Source organism: Canis aureus, chromosome 20 (genome assembly GCF_053574225.1).
Source record: "Canis aureus isolate CA01 chromosome 20, VMU_Caureus_v.1.0, whole genome shotgun sequence".
Lineage (NCBI taxonomy): Eukaryota > Metazoa > Chordata > Mammalia > Carnivora > Canidae > Canis > Canis aureus.
Genome location: NC_135630.1, coordinates 44041242 through 44063909, shown reverse-complemented (window position 1 = coordinate 44063909; position 22668 = coordinate 44041242). Strand labels below are relative to the sequence as shown.

Sequence of the window (22668 nt, the reverse complement as noted above, 5' to 3'; positions counted from 1 at the left end):
CAATTGAAATGGCATTCTTTGTTCGACGTTGTCGAGGGCTCTCTGCAGCCAGCGTTGACCACGTTGACCACAGTCGCCTTGCTGGCACCCTCACCTCTCTGCATTTCCAAGGCACTTCGAACCTCCACAATCCTCCCTCAAAGCTTGCTGCTTATTCAGCTGCGTGATCTGCATTCGGCTTTGTCCTGACAGGGGGTTACCTGGGTCCACTCCACTTTCCAGCTGTCTTTCTGTTTGAATTTGAGTTTCCAGCTGATGGGCGTTCTGGCCTGCACGTGACTTGGTTAAGGAAGGTCTGGTCTCGAACAGGACCTGTATAAATATTTATTTAAGACTTCTGTTGTATGTGTGTGCCTCTGGCAGTGTAGCTGTTATTACTCCCTGGACACATAAATGAGAGTAGAGTGTAGGACAAGCAAAATCCTGGGAGGCAGAAGGGCCCTTGCACAGAGAAGGACATTTTGCGGATGTGCCACACCTTGGCTGGCGTGACCCTCCTGTGTCCTGTGGCATCAGCAACTGGCTCATGTAGGTGGTCTGGCTCGGAGAGATGGATTTCAGAAACTGAGCCATATTAAAGACATGTATGATAGTTTGTTTTCTGATTAGCCAGAAGCATTGCAGCCTACTCCTCGATGGACGTCATAAATCTGATTTCTGCTCTTCTGTTTTAGATCTTTGGCTGTGTTTTTAGGAGTTGGCTAATTTTTTCCCCCAAATAAAATGGATTTCTTTTTTTTTTCTGACTTGAATGGTCATATATGGTGGTTATGGAACACGTGGAAAATACAAAAAAAAAAGGGACGCCTAGGTGGCTCAGCGGTTGGTGCATGTGTTTGGCCCAGGGCATGATCCTGGAGTCCCGGGATCGAGTCCCACGTCAGGCTCCCTGCATGGAGCCTGCTTCTCCCTCTGCCTGTGTCTCTGCCTCTCTCTTTCTCTGTGTGTGTGTGTGTTTCTCATGAATAAATAAAGTCTTTAAAAAAAATACAAAAAAGGTAGAAAGGAAAGAAATCCACTCAAATATCTCTATCCAGCACAAATTGACTACTGTTACTGTCTGAGGTTTTTTTTTTTTCTAATTGTTTACAATGCATTTTAAAAACATGGTTGTACTGTAAAGCTAGTTATATCACGTATATTATCTTGTATCTTGCCCTTTTCTACCTCATTTTTTTCCCCCTCAAACGGGAAGTCTGTTATTTCACATGACTTTTGTCTTGCTCCTTTTTGCTTCAGGCAAAATGGCCTCACACATACCAGGTGTTCCATCTCCGGGCCTTTGCACTGACTGTTCCCATTATCTGGAAGGTTCTTCCCTCCAGATGACTGCATGGCTCACTCCCTCACTTCCTCATTTTGCTCAAATGTCACCTTCTCCGTGAAACCTCTGCTGACCTCCCCATTGAGTTTGCACTTGTGCTAGCCAAAATGCCTTTTGACCCAGGCCCATCCTTTCTCGTGGCACCCCGTGCTGATGGCACTAATCATACCACGTGTATGTTGATTACCATTATCGCTCTAATTAATATGCTCACATAAGCATTAACTAAACGTATTTTTGGTCAACATTTTGAAATGCGTTATGTATACCTTACATATAGCTTATTTTTTTAATGGACTGGACTTTAATCATCACCCTACTGCTGGACATTTAAATTGCATTCAGTGTTTTGCTATTATAAATTACATAAACCTACTATGAACCTTCTGTGTATAAAACGTTTTTCCATTTCTTAAGCACTAAAAGAGTTTTTTGGACATGGGATTATTGGACAAGGTAAATTGTATTAAGACTCATAGCTGCAAGTGGTATAAACTCAAACTGGCTTGAGCAAATTAAAGAAAATTATTGACTTGAGCAAATTAAAATTATTGGCTTGAGCAAATTAAAGGAAATTATTGGCTGATGTAATTGAAAAATATAGGGATGTGCCTCAGGGCTGATTCTAGAGGTTCAGTCTGTGTTACTAGGGGTCTGATTTGTGTCTCTCATCCTTCCTATATGCTTTCCTCTGTGTTGGCTTCATTCTGAGGCAGCTTCTCCCCATTTAGGAGAAAATTGCTGCCTGTTTTCATGCTACCAACTGTACAGTCCCATCTTAGAAAGACAGCCCCTTCCCAGTATTTTCACAAAAACTCAGGAGAGGTTCTCACTGGTTCACATTGAATTGTGGCACCCTGAATCTTTAACTCTGGCTGTGAGACAAGGAAATACGGGAGTGGGAGTGATGATGTCATCCCACCCATACCACACACTCCGAACGTAGGAGGGATAGCTCTTCCCAGGGTGCTCTTCTATGAATGGGGGATGGATACTGGAAAAGTCCCAGAACTGCAGATCTTCACTTTACTTATGAACATTTTAGGGCCCCTGTGCCTTAGTGGGGGAGGAAAAAAGCATGGCATGCAGGGCACCCAGTCCCAGCGTAAGCATGCATTTCTGGATGTGTGAGGCCAGCCTAATTAGACGGCAGTCTGCTGCCACTCTCACCAGGGGGAGGGGGAGCGTCATAAGGAGGGGAAGCCCAGGCCTCAGCTCCCTGAGGAATGAGGCTCCAATGGCCTATAACTGCATGCTCCGGAGGCTGCTGGTGGCCACTGGCTCCTGAACTACATGTTTAAATTGTGAGCGGTAGAGACAAGTTCTAAATGTGAGGAACGGGACTTTCTTGAGATTTTCTCAAGGGGGTTCTGAGAGCAGTGCTCTCCAGATGAATTTGGAGGCTTTTGACAGTTGGGCACTCCATTCCAGAGCAGCGGTGGCATTTGTCATCCAGGCCCCGCACCACCCCACACCACCAGCTGACAGCCGTGGTGGCTTCGTTTCCTTCAGCTCTGTGGCCCCTGCCTTGACCTTGAGCAGTCTTGGGGAGAGAGCTCCGCCTCACGGCTGCCCCCCGGCCTGGCTCTCGGTGCATCCTGCCAGCTGGCCGCATAATTCCAAGGCCCAGAGGGTCCTTATCTGTCATCCATGGTTGAATGTGCACCTGCCTTAAAGGCACCACAAGACTTTTGTTGGACCTCTGGTGGCTTTCAGCTACGCTCGGCCAAGTATGTCTGTGGCTTCCGGAGCACCTGCCTTGTAAACCCTACTTTGGTTGGGTCATCCTGGCCCAGGCCTGCGGTTCTCCAAGCGGGAACTGCTCAATAGGGAAGCTGTCAGGGTCACGGCCTTGTGCAGGGCCCTTCGGTGTCCCCTGGATTCCCCATGCAATTTCTGGCATTTTCTTTCTTTCCATCTCATTAAGGAGATTAGATAGAGGCAATTTATAAGTAAATGATACATGTTAATCCTTCACTTCTCTGAAGGACTCTGGGTTAACCTAGAGCCTACTTGCTCACATTTTCCTTGGTGCATGGGGGTTAGAACAGTGTTAATAGTCCACTTGTGCTCTAAGCTGTTCATCCACTGGGCAGGCTTGAATCAGTCACACAAGCAGAACTTTGCCATGTAATTCTGAGAGGGTTTGAAATCACAGATGCCGACTCCATTTGAGTCAGGGAAATCTGTCGTCAATGGCCATCTCCTTCGTCGGGTTCCAGAATCTCTAAGATAAAGTTCCTTGTGTTTTTAATTATAATCAACTGGGCATACAGTTCTTTGAAATCTGTAGTCCACTGTGTAAATGTCTGGTATTACCAGATAACTGATTCAAGCTTATTTTATTTTAACTTTCAATTTTTTGATTGAAGCTTTTTAAAGTAACAGTTTACCTCTTGGAAAGCAGGCAGTCTTTCCGGCCGGCGGATGGGGTGCTTTCTCAGGTGTGGCCTGCGTACCATGGTGCCCAAGCCAGATGGGGTGGGTAGAGATGGTGTGGGAGCTCCAGCTTGGGCAGCTCCTCTTTATCTGCTCTATATATCGAGGGTCCATGCAAGATGGTTGGTAGGAGCTGGAAAGTTTCCACTGCTGATAAAGGAGTAACCCACAAAAAGCACATGGCTAAGATACTGTAAAAATAGGCTGTGAAGAAAAAAAAAAAAACAATACTCATTTCTATGGAATTTTGTGGAGCTTAATTAACAAGTTGTGGAGTAGTTAGTGCAAGTCAGGCTCAGCGTCCTCTAGCTTCTCTTGGTGCTCAGGGCAGCTCCTCAAAGGATCTCCTGCCTTTCGGCCCATGTCAGTACGGCCTGTGAGTTGGATTCTTTTGGGAAGATCAGATCTAGTGCCCCTTTGCATTGCACAGCTGCATTGCCCATGAAAGCTACGGCCCATCACTATATACAGTGGACTCCACTGTTCTTCTCTCTCCCTGTGCCCGTAAGAAGAACAGCAGGGACAACTGGAGCACTTTTTTGCAAGAACCAAAGATGATCAGGAGTGTAATAAATTTCATTTGCCTTACACTGAGGACTGGAATATAGCTAACCCCCAGGAAAGGCTTGGAAACCTTCAGAGGCTAGTGACTCCCTTGCCCGAGAGTCGTTTTTAACCCGGGCTTATGTTTCTGCTTCTCGGAGTTTATAGAAAACAATGGCCAACTCTGCTTCTGTGTTCCCAGGTTTCAATTCCAACAACATTAACTGACCAACTAGATTCCCTCTTGGTCTCAATTCCTAATTCACAGAAAATGAAATATACTTGCTTCACATTGGGTCATATGACCTGATAGGGCTGGGGGCAGGGCTGCAAAGCTGTCCAGAGTCCATTTGCGGATGTTATGGATAGGACAGGGAATAGGCCCCAGAGAAGGGACATGTGGTGAGCTGAATGGGGGTTCCAAATGGGTATTGACTCCATGCTCCACACTCACACCTCACGGACTCCATGAGTCAGCTGCTGGTCGTAGCTGTGCCTGGGACAGTCCACTTCAAAGCTCTGCTGACCCATTGGGTAGAGTTTCATTCTTTGTCGGAGGGTGGACATATGCTTTTATTTGGAGAACTGCCTTTATTAAATCAAACTGAGAATAGTCTTTGAACCTGGACATGGCTTTGGCACAGAACAGATCACAGAATTAGGCAACTGTGCTACTCAGTCAACTTCTCCAAAAGTAGATAGATTTTTGAATATGGAGCAGTGTTTTAATTTTAACTGTTAAATCTATATTTGTAGACCTCTCTTATTTAAGATCATTGCTATTGTTTTCCTAAACAGTTTTCTTGAGGCCTATGCTGGATTTTAAGCTCTGATGGGCAAGAGATTTCTCTCAACTGTGTTAGCAATGGCATGTGCATATAGATACCACCCCTATTTACCTTATGATGGGAACAGCGTGGACGGTTGCACTTCTGCTCTGATAGTTTTGTGCTGTTCCCAGCTCTCTGTTCCCCAATTGCTAAATTTTCAAAGTCTTAGCAGTTGTTTGATTGACAAGTGCTTGGCATTTTTATCATGAAGCCGGCCCTTTGGTGCTTAAGGACATGGTGGGAAGGGACGCTGTTGCTGGTGGAGTCTGCAATCTTTTCACTTCACTCTTTACCTGTTTTAGTTTGTAGGTGTTACAAGTACAGTTAATTTTTAACTTAATTCTCTGGGAACTTTTCCGGGCATGTTTAAAAAGGCCCTATCAATTCTAGGAATATACTCAGAAATGAGAGAAAAATATCCATGAGGTCTTAAAATATTCTGAATAATATTTTCTTTCTTTTTAGCTGTCTCCGTTATGAGGTACAGCGCCTCTGCTTTTGGGTTTGCAGTAAGTAACCTGAAATGTACTTTTATGAAGTTTTGCACGTTTTTTCCTGAGCCCACAAATCTCACCCTGGGCTCGCCGTTCAGAGGGTGGTTAGCAGATGAGAGCTTAGCAATGCAAACAAACCTTGTCTGGAAATAGCTTCTATAAAAAATTACAATTCCATGCAAGTAGACAGCAACGATGCCTTACAGGTCTCCAGAACAGATTAGGGGCACCTCATTTTCCACACCTGGTTGAGAAGATGTTTGAGCGTTTTATGGCCTGTTTTCCTCCCTCGAGGTTGTAGGCGTGACAGTGGGCACATGCTGGAGTGGAGAATTTGCTGGTGCAGGCAGGGATGTTGGCGGTTAGTATAAGGGCTCCTAGTACTAGACAAGTCAGACTGCAGCCCCTTGATTCTCCTCAAGGGGCTGCAAACTTGCTTCCTGATGGGAATTGGTCGGAGAAAACAGATCTGAGATGTTTGACAGGAGAGGCATATTTAAAGCATGGGTGAAGTTTCCCCACATTCCTTCCAGAGACTGCTAGTGCTTGTAGTTTTCCAGATCGAAAGTACGATATGGTGCAGTGACTCATCCAGAGAGCTCCAGCATCCTCCCACGCAGCTTTAGGGTTTCCTGTACCTGAGGGCATGTTCCTGTTCCCAAATCCACTTCTTCCCTTTGCTGTGAGAACTTAATGTTTTGGAAGTTGTAGATTGTTTCAGAATCCTTTGAAAAAGGTATGGACAGTCTCTCCACACACACACACACACACACACACACTCTCTCTCTCTCTCTCTCTCCCTCCCCACCACACACACATCTCTCTTTTCTCCTCTTTCTTCTGTCCCTGTCCGTCACACATTCCTTCATTTGTTCAAACAAGAGCATTGAATTTTGTATACAATTTTGGAGTGTTAGCAGATTTCCCAGGACCCTTGAGTGCCCCCCGCCCCCCCCCCCCCGAACCTTAGGTAGAACAATCCTGTTGAAAGCCAGAGGCATAGAATCCTTATACTGAATCTTTTACTTGGCATGTGGGGGGAAATGCTGCAATTATTTTGCCTGCTGGGAAATAGGTGTCAGAGCAGTATAGGTCCCTTCGTGTCTCCAGAGTGCTAGGAGCCAGGGCCCAGAGAGCAGAGCCCACTGCACCAGAGAGTGTGTTTCCTTAGTTAGTGGGGACAGCACGAGGTATGAGGAGGAGTCATGGCACTGCCATGAGGCTGGCATGTCCAGTGGCCTTGGCTCTAGATTCCCAGGACCCCACGTGAGAATGAGGAGTAGCCTGTATCGTAATGATGTGAAGCCACTTTGCTCTGAGGTCACTGGCTCAGATTCCAAGCCTCCATGTCTTGTGTCTTCACAGTCATGCCTTATTAATTCTGGAAAGCACTAATGCCATGTTTCCTTCTCCTAGTTCGATGCCATCCTCGATGTCCTGTCATCGGCGATTGTCCTGTGGCGTTACAGCAATGCTGCGGCTGTGCACTCTGCCCATAGGGAATACATGTAAGTGGATTTTTATCTTATGCGCGGTAGAACTTTTGCAAAGGAAGGCCACGTAATTAGGCTGTCAGTCTAGCTTACCTTACAGCTTTGGTCCCAAGGATGAGCATAAGGACCCAAATTGCCTTTGAGAGTGCCTGCTGTGCTATCAGACAAATGATAGGCACCTTTTGGGATGACCAAAGAGATGGGGTGTCCTTTTATAATTCTCCTGTTCTCTGCTCTTGAGTCTGGAGTGAATGTTTGTATGCTTATTTGCCTGTCTATCCTTCTGTCCGTCTGTCCATCGATCCGTCCATCTTTCAATTCAACCATCCTTCCATCCTCTTTATGTCTGTGGAATCTTTGTTCTCTCGGATTCCCATACATTTTTCCTTTCTTTCTAAGTAAAATAAGTTTTCCACTGTAATTTATGGAAGGCATCTTGAGCATATTCTAAATTACCTTACTTGTCCTCCATTCCTTTCTCTATTTGAGGACCTGGCTTGTCCCAGCCTCTCCATCCTGTGGGTAATGATTTGTCTTTGAGGAATTTGAGTTTGTGGCCATAAAACCCGTCTTTCTCAACTCCCATCTCGTTGTTTCATTTGTAATCTCCAAGCTGATAACAGCACAGTTTCCAGAGTCAGATTTCTTGGCTTTGAAAGCTCTGTCACTTGCTAGCTCTGTGACTGTAGGAAGCTGCTAAGGGCTCCATGCCCTGTTTCCTCATCTGGAAAATCAGGAAAACAACAATACCTCCTTCATAGAGGTGTTGTATATATGATGTACGCATGATACGTAATGCTAATGTAATATATATGTTGTAACATATATGTTTAGATACTAGAAAAATATATATAATATAGCTTAGAGCAGTGTTTGGCATGTAGTTCAGGAAGCCTTAGCAGCCATCATTATTAATTATTAAGGAATTATTAATGAGGCTCCTTTGAGACTGAGCCACCACTGGTCATTAAGGGAAGAGTTTGATCCCACCTCTGTGGCTTTTGAACAGCTTAATACAAATGAGTTAATGCTCCCCTGCTGTGTTTGTGGTGGCGCCCAGACAGAAGGTAGTCTTGATGAGGATGCTATGTCATACTTAATGTACAAATTTTGAGATATAAATGTTAGGTGCTAGGGGACTCAGATAGTAATGGGGTTGCACGTGCCAAATGGAAAACTTTTGAAAGATAATGCTGTAACTGATTCACAAGTGAGAGCAGATTTTATTTCACTGTTGGCTTTAGGTGGAGCACAGAGACTTCTTTGAAGTCTTAAATTTTATTTTAACATGCATTAGCTCTTTTAACAAATACAAAGTATCATGGGATACCAGGGTGGCTCAGTCAGTTAAGCATCTGCTTTCTCCTTAGATCATGATCCCAGAGTCCTGGGATTGAGCCCGGGGTTGGGCTCTGTGCTCAGTGGGGAGTCTGCTTCTCCCTCTGCCCCTCCTCCTGCACATGCTTGCTCTCTCTCTTTTTCTCAAATAAATAAAATCTTAAGAAAAAGTAAAAATTAAAATAAAAAAAATGTCAAGTATCAGATCTGTTCTAGCATAGATATTGTTTAGGAGTAAGTTAATTTTTTAAAAAGTGAGTCAATTTATAGTTGAAAAAAGTTAAAACATTTGTAGTAATGTTTTTGTAGTAACGATTTTGTAAATTTTCTTTTTCTTTTCTTTCTTTCTTTCTTTTTTTTTTTTTTTTTAAGATTTATTTATTCATGAGAGAGACAGAGAAGCAGGCTCCATGCAGGGAGCCCGACATGGGGACTCATCCCAGGTCTCCAGGGTCACGCCCTGGGCTGAAGGCAGCGCTAAACCTTTGAGCCACCTGGGCTGCCCCCGATTTTGTAAATTTTCAAATGATGGTACCATGATGATTAAAGTTGAATTAATACTAGTCTAGCTAAAGGAGCAGCTAGTATAAAAACCAAAGTTGTTGCTAACTATTATTTGAGGACTACAGTGAGGACAACCTAGAGATATGCTCACATTTCAAGAGCTAGTCCTTTTCCTATCAGAAGGACATTATTCTTTGGTTCTTTTTTTTAGATTTTATTTATTTTTTCATGAGAGAAAGAGAGAGAGAGAGACAGACATAGGGAGAGGGAGAAGCACCTGCAAGGAGCCTCATGCAAGACTCGATCCCAGGACCCTGGGATCACCGCTGAGCCACCCACGCATCCCTATTCTTTGCTTCTGTAGTTGCATTGTCCAGTACAGTATCGGCTGGTGGCTATTTTAGCACTTGTGTGTAGCTGGTCCAAATTAAGAGGTGTTGTTAAGTGTAAAATACTACATTCTAAAGACTTCATAAAAAAATGAATGTAAACATTGTATTAATAGTTTTAGAAATATTGATTACATGTTAATGTAAGAATATTTTGAATATGGAGTGCCTAGCTGGCTCAGTTGGTGCAGCATGAATTCTTGATCTCAGACTCCTGAGTACAAGCCTCATGTTGGGTGTAGGGATTACTTAAAAATAAAATCTTAAAAAAAGAGTATTTTGGATGTATTGGATTAAACTATTATAATTAATTTTACTTCTGTTTCCTTTTTCTAATGTGGCTTTTAGAAATTTAAAATTACGTATGCGGCTTATATGATAATTCTTTTGGGCTTTGTCCTCAAAATAGAAAGCTCTTCCCTCTATCTTCTCTTACTTTAGAATTACTAATCAGAATTTGATTTGCAATTCCAGAAGGAATTGAGTTCCATGTTTCTCAATTTCTCTCTTCTAATGTGCTTTTAAAAATCTGATTTCCTTTATGTTGAAGTGAGTTTCTTACATATTAGTCACAAATCTACAAATTATTGTGGCTTTTCTATAGAGTTGAGATCTCTGAGCATTTGCCAGGTGGCCTGGAGTTTTTCCAAGATTAGAAGATTGATGACAAGACATGTCATTGGTCTCACTGTTTTTTAGTGATCCCCAAACAGGTACCATTAAAAAAAAAATGTGTATCTCTGTTGATACTGAGAAGACAAAAACTTACAGAGGAGTTGTTTTGATAATTCCTGGATGATCATTCACACAATGATGCCCATGAATTCATTTGGAGGATCTAAATGTAGGGATCAAGGTGACACTCCACAGTCCTTTGTACTGTTGGCTTTAGTTTAAAGTTTTAATCTCTGCCTCATCCCATGTAAATTAAAAATTCATGGAATCATTGCCAGCTGAGAAACTGATGTTTGCATATTAATGAGCATGAATGAATTATGAGAGGCATAGCTGGAAAAACTATTGGCTTTCAGTTAGTTGCTGGAGAATAATAAATGGGGGAATATCCAAATGGTCCTTAGTTAATTCCTCTAATTTGTCCTACTTTGACTCTATGCTTCAGAAAGAATCTTGAGCTTGGAATTGCCAGTGCCAGAGGAGAGGGAGTTTCATCAGCCCTGTCACCTGATACTGTGTGTGCTGGCTGCATGGGATAGGGTGTTAGATGCCCAGAGGAGGAGAGGATGCTTCTAGCACCACCAGAGTACTGCATTTTGCACCTAGGTTGTTAAGAGGTATCCAGCTACAGAGTGGATCCTCATTAGTTTTGTTTTGCATTTTTTTATTGTGGTAAAAAATACGTAACATGGAATTTACCATCTTAAACATTTTAAGCTTCTGGTTCAGTAAAATGAAATATATTCATATACGGTTGTGAACAGAGTCCCCAGAACTTCTTCATCATTGCAACACTGAAACTTCATACTTACTAAACAACTATCCTTGTCCATCTCCCCCAGCCCTTTGCAACCACAACTCTACTTTGTTACTCTGAATTGGATTACTCTAGGTACCTCAGATAAGTAGAATCACAGAGTATGTGTTCTTCTGCAACTAGCTGCTTTCACTCAGTGTAGGTGGCCATGGCAAGGTCAGTAAAGAGTCCTCAGGGATGAGAAATCTTGCTTAGGGAGACAGTCATGGGTGTGGGGCAGTAATCTGAGAGTGAGAACGAAAGGTCAGGGTCATGTGTGATGCCAGCTATTGGCTGGATGCTCCATCTGGGGTTGAAGGAGTGCTTGCAGGATCTGGGGAGGAGCTGAACATGGTGAAGCAGGCATTGCTGCCGTCAGCCACCGAGGGACAGGGGCCAGGAAGTGTGGGCTGATGGCAAGGAGATGTAGTGGGGGCTTCAGTCTGAGGGTGACTGGGGGTGTCGAGGGAAAAAGCCGGAGGCTTGGTTTAGAATTCACCCCAAGGAAGGGAGGCTTTGCCAATGCGGCTGAGAGAGCACGCACTGCCTCAGCTTCAGAGCAGAGGCAGACAGCTTCTTCGGGAAGGAGCCAGGTTTTTATGAGACCCAGAGGTGAGGGCAAGGGTTGGAAAAGAGCCTGAGGATGTGGACACTGGGATAGGGTGACAGTATTTTGGCAAGGGATGGGAGCAAGGGGACACAGGGGAGCGTGGCTAGAAGAGGGGGTGGTGACAGTTGTCCTGGTGACCATGGATTGCCACAGGGCCACCGAAAGAATGAAGCACTATTTGTACACTTATATTGTGATCTCTGAGCATCCTCAAAGTGAAGAAAACATGAAGCAAAGTAGTGCTTAGGGTCTTTTCTCATCAGTTTTAACAAAAGAGGTTTGCATCCATACATACTGTTTATGCATATAAATAAGGTCGCAAGGATACAGAGTAGAGGGGGGCTGGGGACAGAAGAAAGGAAGGAGATCTGCTCTTTCCAGCCTTTCGCCAGAGCTGTCCAGTAGAACTCTGTGCAGTAACAGACATGTCCTATAGCCGAATGGTCCAATGTCATTAAACCACTACCCACATGTGGCCATTGAACATTTGCTGCGTGGCTAGGTTTCTAACTTTATTTCATTTAAATTAATTGAACTGTAAATTGTCACATGAGGCTTGTGGCTACCCTATTGGGCAGTGCCTCTTTAGATAGTTTGATCAGTTTTAGTCCATTTTTTAAAAAAACAAAGTTGTTACTAAATCCAAGTCCAGGGTGGGGGTGACTGGGTGACGGGCACTGAGGGGGGCATTTGATGGGATGAGCACTGGGTGTTATTCTATATGTTGGCAAATCGGACACCAATTAAAAAAAAAAAAATTCCAAGTCCGGGGACTTGATGAGAGATACGGAGGGAAGGTAGGAGATGCCGGAGGTGGAGGGTGTGTGAGAAATTAGCGTAGGAGGAACTTGGCAAGGCCAAATGACACAGGGCATTTCACGCCTGTCTCAGCCATTGTCAGCCTTGTGTACCATGTAAGGCCACAGGAAGTACAGCCTCCTGCTGCCATCAGCTGTGGAGGGCCATCAGGCTGCTTGCCACGGAAGGTACAGCCTGACGCTCGTTGGAGGCCTCTGCCATTTTGCACAATTGCAGCACAGGTGGGAGGCCCGTGATGCGCCCCAGTCCCAGCTGTCTCTTTGGGCCATCCGTCAGCTCACCGAGATGGAGAGGTGGAGGCAGATGGGAGGCTGTTCACCTTTACAGGCTTGAAATTCTGCAACACTGAGGCAAAAACACAGCCGGGGAGGTTGCTCACTTGTTCCAAATCTACCTCCAAATGGCATTACGCTCAGCAGCATATTGGAAAGCAAATTTGAGAGCTCCGGAGTAGATATTCTTAGAGAGGCATACGAAATAAATGGGGCACACTGGTTCTCACCCGTGCCGGGTCCTTGCTCTGTCCCCACCCCCCGCCCCGTTTGCTGAGCCAAATGCCTTGGCCTGGAAACTACCAGTTGACAGAATGGCTTTTGATTACTGGTTTCAGCAACATTCTTGTTGCTTTTGGAAACAGCTCTCGAAATTGAAAAAGAAAAGTAACTAATCCCGTCAAGAAATAGCTTTCTGGTAGTTTGCTTTTGGTGTCTGATCTAAGTGGACTGCGAAGACAATGAGTAATACCGGGAACCTAGTGAACTAGGGTCATGTCTCCCCCTCTTCTCATGGGCATTCGATCCGACCCTAAATCAGGGACTCTGGGAAAGTGAACCATATTTCCTCCATATCTTTCTAGTGATAGTAACACTACAAAGCTCTTGAATGTGTTTTAACTCAAGAGCGGAACCTGTACTGGAAGAAGAAATAATTTCAGAGAGTCCCCCAGTAACTTCTGTAATGAGAGCTGGTGTAGAAGGTAGAGAGTCTTGAGAGCGGGACCTGAGCTCATGTGCCTTGAACAGTTTGGTTTTAGTCTTACCTGAAGGCAGAGGAAAGTTGCCTTCCATAGTCACGGAAAGTCCATGTAAAACCTGCTATGATGCAGGCAAGACATTAACGAGCCATGCTGCCCTGGGCAGGATGTGTTAGGGGAAGGAGTGTAGTCTTCTTTGGTCTGTGTTACAGGTAGAAATGTGTCCCCCCGAAATACATTGAAATCCTAACCCTGACTGCTACACAGTGCGACCTCGTTGGGAAAAGGGTCTTCGCAGATAACACTCCCATATGACCGGAGTCCTTGGAGAAAGACAGAAGCGCACAGGAAGGCAAGGGCCACGGCCAGTGGGGGCAGAGTGCAGAGGTATGTATGTATCCACAAGCCAAGGAACGCCAAGGATTGTTGGCAAACACCAGCAGCTGGAAGAGGCAAGGATGATTCCACAGGTTTCTGAGGGAGCTTAGGCCCCACCAACACCTTGATTTTGAACTTCGAGCTTCCAGAACAGTGAGAGGAAAAATTTCTGTTCATTAAGCCACACAGTGTGTGGTGCTGGGTCACAGCAGCCGTGGGAAAATGCAGCTGTCCCTGAGAAGAGTCTTCATCAGATCTGCACTCATCTGCTCTGTGACCCTGAGGGGTGTATGGATTTTTTTGAGACCTCAGTGTTCTCATCTGTGAAAGAGGGAATGGGCCACAGTAGCTACCAGATGGTGTTGTGGCAAAAATTAAACCTGACGTTGAATGTGACATCAGTAGATCTCAAAAAATGTTAGCTCGTGGGGCACCTGGGTGGCTCTGTCCATTAAGCATCCAACTCTTGGTTTCAGCTCAAATCATGATCCTCAGGGTCATGAGATCGAGCCCTGAGTCAGGCACCATGCACATTGTGGGCCCTCCTTGTCCTTGTCCTTTTCCTTCCCTGCTCGTGCTCTCTCTGTCTCTAAAATAAATAAAATCATCTTTAAAACAGCTAGATCCCTTATTTTCCATCCCTGGAGTTTTGAAAATGTTTTTTCGCTAGCCATGCTACGATAGTTTGAAATTATTATTTTAATTCGCTTTGGAACAGTGTGGAATAAAAGAAGTTGCAAGGAAAGAATTTTAAAACCCAAACACATGCCCTGGCATATTGAGAAAGTTGCTTTGGACCCAGGCTAGACATGAGTTAATATTGCAGGGAGGTGATAAAAGATGATTGCATGATTTCCTCATTTCATTTCTTGATCCCTCCCTAAAATCTCATTTGTGTGGGGCAAGACAAAGTAACATATGATTATTGTAAAAAGTTAAGGTAATTCATAGAGGTACAACGAATATAGCAAGAGGCACCTCGGTGGCTTAGTCAGGCGTCTGACTCTTGATTTTGGCTTAGGTCATGATCTCAGTATTGTGAGATCGAGCCCTGCCTTGGGATTTAAGATTAGATTCTCTGTAGGTTCTCTCTCCTTTCTCTGCCTTCTACCCCCCACCCCCAACACACTCTGTCTCTAAAAAGCACAACAAACAAACAAACAAAAAACCCAACAAAGACTATAGTGATTGTTAGAGGGCCTTCCAGGGAGAACCAGAGCTAACGTTTCGCTGGGTATTGTGTTTTCCTGCATGCATATGCATGGTTACATATACAGCTTTTTTTTTTTTTCCTACATAGAGATAATCTATATATACCCTCTGCAAACTGGTTTTTCTCTACTTAACCACCATGTTTTGAACATTTTCCCATCTTTGGATAAATAGAGGTATGTTATTTTTTGATAGCTAGGCAGTATTCTGTGTATGGATTTAGCATATTTTGTTAAGTAATTTTCTACTGAAGATGTAGGTTGTTTCCAGTGTCTTAAGGCTTAAAATACGTTTGTATTTTAATGCTTGTCTTCTTATTTCTTTGGGATAAATTACTAGAAAGTCTGGGTCAAAGAATCTGCTAACCTGTAATTTTGATGGCCAGTGTCAAACTGTGCTCCAACAAGGTCATACTAATTTCCATTCCCCTTGGGTAGGGGTGAGGCTGTCTTTTTACTTACCTTGGCCAGCACTAAGAGTTAGAGCTCTCTTTGATCTTGGCTATTTGTCCAGGTGGAAAATTAAATTCTCCATGTTAACGTGCATTTGTTCAGTTATCAGTCTAAACAAATTCTCTGATGCTTTTTTGGTATTTGTATTTCTTGTGGGACCTGGGTTGCAGAATTTCAGATGGGAATAAGAAGCTTTTTTTTTTTTTTTTTTTTTGAAACATTTCCCAGACTCTGGCCTCTGGCTACAGAACTTAGGTGACAAAGTACAACTTAATAACTGGCCAGATCCTTTCTGTTTGCTCCCCATCCCGATCTACCCCACCCCACACCCGCCGTATTCTTTTTTGCAGTGCCATGTTTTTTCCTTCCATCTAAAATACCTGTATTAATTTCTGTTATTGGTGCGTTTGTTGACTGTTTTCTCAGAAGAATTTAAGCTCATGAGGGCAAGGGGATTCCTTAAGTGTCTTAATCTTTTTATCTCCATTCCCTAGAAAAACAGCTGGCATTTACTAGGTGCTCATTTAAAGAGTTGCAGAATGAAAGATTGAATTATGGAAGCCCTTCATCTTATGTAAACTTTTGATAACTTTTATTAAGATGATAAGTATTTGCTGTGCCCAGTATCATGCTGGACTCAGCATTAGGTAGAGGTATATTATTTGACCCCCGGTAGAGAAGGTAAATAGTATTTCTGAAGGCTCATGGCTAGTAATGGATACAACTGGGGTTTGAACCTACATCTTGCTCTGAAATTTGTTGCATAACCATTATGCAACACTGCCTCTTTAAATGATCATTTGTGTGTCTTTGTTTTGCCATCATTTCGTTCCAGCCCCCCCGCCACCTTCCCCTTCCTTCTGGAAATGCCCTTTCTTAGCAATTTGCTGGAGAAGGAAAGTGGTATGGATGCAGAAGAATTAAAAGCTATAACAAGATACAACTGAAAGTGCAGCCCTGGGCTTTGGTTCTAACTCTGGAAGGTGGGGAAATGGTTGGCTATTGGTTGGACCAGACAAACTGCTAGGGCTGCCTAGGGGTGGGTTGTCATTCCCAGGAGCAGCTATTCATGTCTTGGTCCCTTGGCAAATGGCCACCATGACAAGCACTGCAGCTCTCCTGTGTCTCAAAGGCCTTGCAAATGAAGATCATTTGTTTTGACTGCAGCCTTGGCTTCCCTGCTCATTGAAACTTTGGTTCTTGACATTTCAATGAGCATGGAGGCTGCATAGGTAGCTGCACAGGGCCTGCTGGATCCTGGGTTGAGGACTCTGCGGTTTTGCTATGAAGGAAGAGCCACACATCTTTGTCTAGGTCTATGGCCTCTCCTTTTGCACCTGCTGCCAGAACAAGGCATGTGATGAACTGAGAGGGTTCTATCCCCAAGAACATCAGCTCCCAAAACTGTGACTGGAGCTCCTTCACCTTGAGGATGGTCACCCTTTAGAAACCTGAGTCTGGGGCAGCCCGGGTGGCTCAGTGGTTTACCGCCTGCCTTCAGCCCAGGGTGTGATCCTGGAGTCCTGGGATCGAGTCCCATGTCAGGTTCCCTGCATGGAGCCTGTTTCTCCCGCTGCTTATGTCTCTGCCTCTTTCTGTGTGTGTGTGTCTCTCATGAATGAATAAATAAAATCTTAAAAAAAAAAAAAAAGAAACCTGAGCATGGAAGTCCCCATAGTTGTCATTCATCCACCTTCTTCTCTAATGCTGGGGCTTTGTGGTGAGCAGACTTAGTGCAGGAACCCTCCTTGAAGTGGCGAGGTTTGAGATGGACAGATAAGAATAGGATCCTTCTCTTTTCTGTGACCACCTTTGGCAGTGGGATTGTGGCAGGCTCTGCCTTCTCTGAGTGGCTGTATTTTCAGAGGACAACTCTGTGGGTTCAGTTTTTCCAGCTGTATTTGATGTTTTAAGGTCAGAGGTTCATGGCGCATTTTTTTCTACCTCTGGTCTCCAGATCTTGTCCTGTGTGTTGGTTGTTGAACAATTTAAACTCAATTTAATTTTGCTTGGGACTTGCCATTGACTAGGGATCAACACCGATTGTTGATGCTGATTATGGCTGATGATTACTTTCCTCTTTATACTTCTTGCATTTTCTGAAAAATATTTTGCAAAGTACATATGTTATTTTTGTAATCCTGTCAGGCATACTTTTTCCCTTGGGGGAATATAAAAAGCAAGTCAGTCCGGGAACAAGGAATAAAGCTCTCCTCTCCTCTATGTTTATACTGCCTTCCTGTGATTATCCTACTGGGTGCTATTATACTCAGCATCAACACCACCGGGTGCTTTTACATAAGATTACTTCTCTTCTGAAGGGACCTGCCACAGTGCATGAAACCTTCCCTGGGCAGGGAAGTCTATGAAACTGCACCGAATGGAACCTGGTGTGTTTTTTTCCCCTATCTCCTACCTTTCTCTAAATAGTTGCACCCTTTGAGTTTTTTAGCCAGCATGGGTTTTACTGACATCTCTCTGTAACATGATTTAGCTTACTCATATACCAAATAGAAGGCATCTAGAGGAATATTTGAGTTGTTTGTGTTTTTTCTTTTAGAATAGTTTTTATGTACCTCATAAGATTGTTATAAGAAGCAAATGAGATAATATAGGTAAGTTGCCTGGCACGGTGTTTGACAAATAGCAGGTATTCCATAAGTGGGGATTTGTATTTTTTTTTTTTAAAGTAGGTTCCATGCCCAGCACAGAGCCCAGTGTGGAGCTGGAACTCATGACCTTGAGATCAAGACCTGAGCTAAAATCAAGATTCGGATGTTTGACTGACTGAGCCCCCCAGGTGCCCCTAATGGGGGTTATTTTTAACACCATGCTTTCCAGGCCAAAAAAAAAAAAAAGTGTTTTTAAAAAATAACCTTGTTAAAATATTATTCACATGGCATGCAGTTCATGAATTTAAAGTGTACAGGTCAGTGGCTTTTAATATGTTCAGAGTATTGTGCATGTATCAGCACAATCATTTTCATGAAAACATTTTCATCACCGTGAAAAGGAGTCCCACTCCTTTAAGCTTCCACTGCTCTAACTCCTTCCACCTGACCTTTCCCCCCTCCTAGTCCTAGGCAGTCCCTCATGTGTAGGTCTGTATAGTTTAGCCTCCTCTGGACCTTTCATTTAAGTGGACTCCTGCGCTGTGTGCTCCTTTGTGGCTTTCTTCCTCACTTCGTCTTTGACTCAGCATAATACTTCCAGCCTTCCTCCACACTGTGACATGCATCAGTATTTCTTTTTATTTGTTGTATGATAATCCGCTGTATAGATGTCCCACATTGGGTTGATCCATTCATCAGCTGGTGGACATTTGGATGGTCTCATTTGGGGCTAGTAGGAATAATGCTGCTGCTAGTAGGAATAATTGGTGTATAAATGTTTGATGGAAATATGTTCTTATTTCTTTTGGCTTCATACCTAGGAGTAAAATGGCCCGTCAATGTATGTGGCTAACATTTGAAGAATTGTCAAACTGCTTTCCAAAGCGGCTGCACCATTGTATATCACTACCAGCAATATTTGAAGGTTCCAATTTCTCTACATCCTCATCAGCACTTGGTATTATCTGCCTTTTTGATCCTAGATGTCCTGGTGGGTGTGAGTGGCATCTCATTGTGGTTTTGATTTATACTTGAGGGTTTTTACACTTTTGAAAAGTCCCTTGTTTGTTTCTTTGTCTTGATTCCCATAGACCCTTTAGGAGTTACATTACCCCTGCTAGTAAAGTAGTTTGTGTCTGGAGGAAGCTTCCTTCAAGAGGCCCTTCACGCGACTGGCGATGTCCTCACCTCCTTATGGCTCTGCAGAGTCTGGCTTATGGGCCTTACAGACTAAATTTTGGGTTTAATGGCACAAAGGGGACTTAGGTTAGTCAAGCTCATGGAACTCACCTGTAAAAACAGGATGCTAGTTCATTAGTGGGTACATGGTATGTACATCATAAGAAACTTGACTGGGTATTCATAGTTTTCTTAATTTTTCTTCCTGTGAGGAGAAAGACTATCAGCATCTGCTAGCAGTGGGGGCTTCCTTTTCTTTTCTTTTCTTTTCTTTTTTTTTTCACGGCATACTTTCAGACTACCTGTAGGCACTAGATGTGCAGCTGTGGATTTTATGGTCTGGTAGGGAGCCAAGGGGCTTTTGTGTAATTCCTGTTCCAATCTGATAGGTTTTGGTCTAAAGGTTAAACTTTTAGGCCAGTCTTAACTATTGATTTTCTTACCATGCTTTGGGGACTGTGCTAAGTACTTTCTCTGATTCATCCCATTTAATCCTCAGAACAATCCAGTGAGATACAGATGTTACTACTCCAATTTTATAGATGAGGACGTAGATACAGAGAGGTACAGGGACTTGCCCAGAGTGGTAGAGCTGGGATTCATGCTGGTGATTTGCACCAAGTCCTGCTGGACTCCGAAGCCTGCTGTTGCCTTCATTTCAGGGCTGTACTATGTTGGTACTGCTCAGGTGAGAAGCCGCATGGATTCATTGTGTGTCGATGACTGGTGTGACTGTTCAGGAGTAAAAAGACTCAGGGGAGAACAGCTGTGAACAGCCCCACATTGTAGCCCCAAATTGAGAGGAAAAAAAAATCCACATTTTAGGTCTGTTCCTGCTGTACATAGTATAACTATACTTTGCTTTCATTTCCTTATCTGGTAGGTTAAGATGAAAACTGCTGTCTTATCTGCCTTGGAGGTATCAGGAAAAGAATCAAAAGGGAATATGTTTTGGAGAGTTAAAAAGTATGTGTGTGTGTATGTACACATTCATATATACATGATATAAGTAAATATAAAAATATATGTATAAAAGTAATATATATTCTAAATACAGTTAAATTAATAAACTTAAATTCTTTAAAAAATTTATTTTTATCATAGTGAAAACACCTAATGTAACAGCCACCCTAGCAAATGTAGAAGTGTACAATACAACAGTGTTACTACGGGCACAGTGTGGTTCAGCAGATCTCTAGAACTTGTTCATCTTATGTGATGAAAATTTATGCCTATTGATAGAGCAGCTCCCTGTTTATCACCTTCCATAAATTAAATGCTTAACTACAGGCCAGCAGAGGGGCAGTTCCCCTGGAGGGCTTGGGTACTGGGTTGGAACACTGTTACAAGCTTTAAATGGGAGGGCTAAACCCCTGCTCTCTGGAGCTTTCTTTCCTCCAGCGACTGTGAGGACAGATAAAGTTGCCGTGTCTCTCGATTTCTCTATTGTGTGTGTTGCTGCAAAGGGGTTGTTTACTGTGAGTGTCGGCACCCACCAGAATTTGTTCCTTAGCATTTGCAGCCAAGAAATCGTTTCCTTTCTCTGGCATGTGTTCTCAATCAGGAGACCTGCAGGACAGCTAGGTGAGTAGTGTGGAAGTACCCTGAAAACAAGCCATATGCTGACCTTATCTGCTTTTATTTTTTGTTTTGTTTTTTGTTTTTGTTTTTTTCCTTATCTGCTTTTAAATTAAAGTTTCGATTCTCCCTCCCAAGGTGACTGAGGCTGACATCATGGGAAAAGTAGATCATCATAGATGCCTTTCTTCCAGAATATGAAGGCATGCGTTAGAGTCTGAAATAGAGTAGCCTTAAAATAAAATAATAGCTGCGGTATGAAGAGTCAGCTGATAAGCCCTGTCTGAGAAAACAGAAGTTTGAAAAAAATGACCTGTGTAGGCCCCTGGGTCTCAGTCTCCTTCTTTACCCATTTTTTAAGCAAGCTATTTTGTTGGCTCCAGTTACGACCAGCCTGGCTAAATACCTGCTCTTCCTCAGGGCTCCTTGGACGGTTGGGATTGACAATTGAGGAAAGGTGGTCATGGAGAAACTAACTTCCTTTCTGCTTTTGCCAAGCGCGGTGAGGAGTCCCACATGAATCAGTCTCGATGGGACTTCCATGAAATCACAGTGACTCTAAACCTTGTCCTCATTCTGGATTCTTCAGGTAGTCTGCATTCAGGCTGGGGAACGATGATCTAGGCATCTGGTTTGTGTCGGATTGGTGTTCTGGCGGTGTGCCTTTTGTTTCATAGTGAGAAGGCCAAACCTATTTTGAGAAAGTCCAGTTTTACTGATCAGATTCCTAACATGCAGCTGTGATATGTACTTACTGATCAGCAGTGAGTTACCGAGAGCCCACAGTGTTCCAGGTGCTTCTTGAGACACCAGGAAACAAGAGACGGGCCAGCTCCGTCTTATGAGCCTCAAAGGAGAAGATGGCCAGTAAAGAACTACAGAGGGTGGGCAGCCCTGGTGCCGCAGCGGTTTAGCGCTGCCTGCAGCCCAGGGCATGATCCTGGAGACCCTGGATCGAGTCCCACATCAGGCTCTCTGCATGATGCCTGCTTCTCCCTCTGCCTGTGTCTCTGCCTCTCTCTCTCTCTGTCTCTATGAATAAATAAATAAAATCTTTAAAAAAATAAAATAATAAAAAAAAGAACTGCAGAGGGCTGGGGATCCCTGGGTGGCTCAGCGGTTTAGCACCTGCCTTTGGCCCGGGGTGTGATCCTAGAGTCCTGGGATCAAGTCCTGCATCGGGCTCCCTGCATGGAGCCTGCTTCTCCCTCTCTCTCTGTCTCTCATGAATAAATAAATAAAATCTTAAAAAAAAAAAAAAAAAAAAGAACTGCAGAGGGAAGAGAGAGCTGTGAAGAAAATCTAGGCTGATGTGACCCCAGATTGTCGGGAGGGGTCCTCTGCAGGGTGTCAGGGAAGGTTCTTGAACTGCTACTTCAGGTGGCAGGAAGAAGCCTGGAGGAAAGCCATCCCTGGACAGAGGGGTTGGTGCAAACGAAGGCCCAAGGGGTGGGAACCAGCCTAGTGTGTTTGGAGGTCGAAAAAGTAGGTTCCAGTGGCTGGACCCAGTTAGTGAGGGGCCGGGAAGATGATGCTGTGAGGCGGCCAGGGCTTGGGGACCCTTGGGAAGGGTTTTGATTTTATGAGCAGTGGGAAGCCACGGGCAAGTCATTAAACTGGGGGTGAGGCAATCTGATTATGTAATTAATGTCAGCGAGCTCAGGTGGCTCTTCGTGAGGGAATTCCGCCGTTCTTGTTAATATGACCTCCTTTGTCATTTCTTTACAAATGAAAATATTTTTATTCATTTCACTGACTGTGTTTGTGGTGCATATTTGCAGAACTATACATTCAAATTAACAAAATGGAAAGGGAATGCTTTCTGTCTCATGCATACTTAACCTCATCCTTTCCTCGCTCCCCCATGAAAGATAATTGCAATGAATAGTTTGGTACAGGTGCTTCCAGAATATTTTATAAGAAAAAATACAGTAACCACCCATGTGCTTTATATACATACACGACTAGGTGTGAATGACAGTAGGATCTCTTCGTTAATATTGTTTTGGAATCTGCTTTTTTCCTCCTGA

At 43.8% G+C, this 22668-nt stretch overlaps 1 protein-coding gene across 1 annotated transcript in view; it reads left to right on the top strand.

The window, feature by feature from the left end:
- The window catches only part of TMEM163 (transmembrane protein 163), a 224648-nt gene that overhangs the window by 129894 nt on the left and 72086 nt on the right, over window positions 1-22668 (top strand). Inside the window, 2 exon segments of the mRNA XM_077861496.1 lie at window positions 5602-5645; window positions 7047-7138. Of these exon segments, the coding sequence (XP_077717622.1) occupies window positions 5602-5645; window positions 7047-7138 (136 nt within the window).